The following is a 1,035-nucleotide window of genomic DNA, read 5'->3' on the forward strand; positions in this document are numbered from 1 at the left end:
CAAAACTCACCAGAATATTCCTTAGAATTGTGGGATAATTTTCTTTTCGATCAAAATTCGCTTTCGTTTAACGTCAACGATTCCGAAGAAATGCTCCTTTTTGGTGTGCTAGCAGAGGGCGGCGCCACCGTAAGGGAGTCGTCGGAATCCAATTCCGCTGCCGGAAGCTTTAAAGAGGAAGAAGTCACCTCAAGTGTGAAAAAAGTACTGGAGAAGGAAAAATCATACAGAGGTGTGAGACGGCGGCCGTGGGGGAAATACGCTGCGGAGATTAGGGATTCAACTAGGAATGGAGTCAGGGTTTGGCTTGGGACGTTCGATTCCGCGGAGGCAGCCGCCTTGGCGTATGATCAAGCAGCGTTTTCGATGAGGGGTGCGGCGGCGGTGCTCAATTTTCCGGTGGAGAGAGTGATGGAATCACTTCAAGAAATGAAGTATAGATTTGAAGAAGGGTGTTCTCCAGTAATTGCATTGAAGAAAAGACATTCAATGAGGAAAAATTTAGGGATTAAAAAGAAGAAAATTAAAGAATCAAAGGCAGAAAATTTGTTGGTTTTAGAGGATTTGGGTGATGAATATTTGGAGGCACTTTTGAGTTCATCATCGTCAGAGTGTGCAGGAGTTTGGTGATCCATCTGCAAATTCTAAATTTCTTCTTTCATTTCTTGATGATTTCAATTCTTTTAAGCAGAGCATTTGTTGAATTTGATTGTATCGTCGAGAACGAAATTTAAATGATGAAGTTTCATAATTTTCAAACAATCGAGTTGAGTTAATCTTCTGATGAAAAGTAAAAGTTGTACGCACGTTTGGAACTGTGTTAAAAACAAAATTACCTAGAATGTGTCTTTTCTTTAGTAATTTAAATATTCAGACAAAAAAAGTATGAAATTTTTGGAAGAAGAATGTTATTAACACCAAGAATGTTAAAAACTCCAATCTGTGACATTAAATATATAATTAAATTGCTCATATTTTATATTTAATATTTGTTCTTGGAGTTGGCTGAGTTCAGGAAAAATAAGAAAATGCATA

The 1,035-nt window shown here is 37.7% G+C and overlaps 1 protein-coding gene across 1 annotated transcript; it reads left to right on the forward strand.

Moving 5' to 3' along the window:
- Positions 1–6: 6 nt before the first annotated feature.
- LOC111391942 (ethylene-responsive transcription factor 1B-like) lies at positions 7–839 on the forward strand (the record flags this gene model as incomplete). The annotated part of the gene is made up of 1 exon (XM_023017227.1): positions 7–839. A coding segment is annotated over one exon (624 nt), but the record flags the coding sequence as incomplete, so codon positions are not given.
- Between the last annotated feature and the right edge of the window lie 196 nt (positions 840–1,035).

The sequence above is a fragment of the Olea europaea genome, unplaced genomic scaffold (genome assembly GCF_002742605.1).
Source record: "Olea europaea var. sylvestris unplaced genomic scaffold, O_europaea_v1 scaffold858, whole genome shotgun sequence".
Classification (NCBI taxonomy): domain Eukaryota; kingdom Viridiplantae; phylum Streptophyta; class Magnoliopsida; order Lamiales; family Oleaceae; genus Olea; species Olea europaea.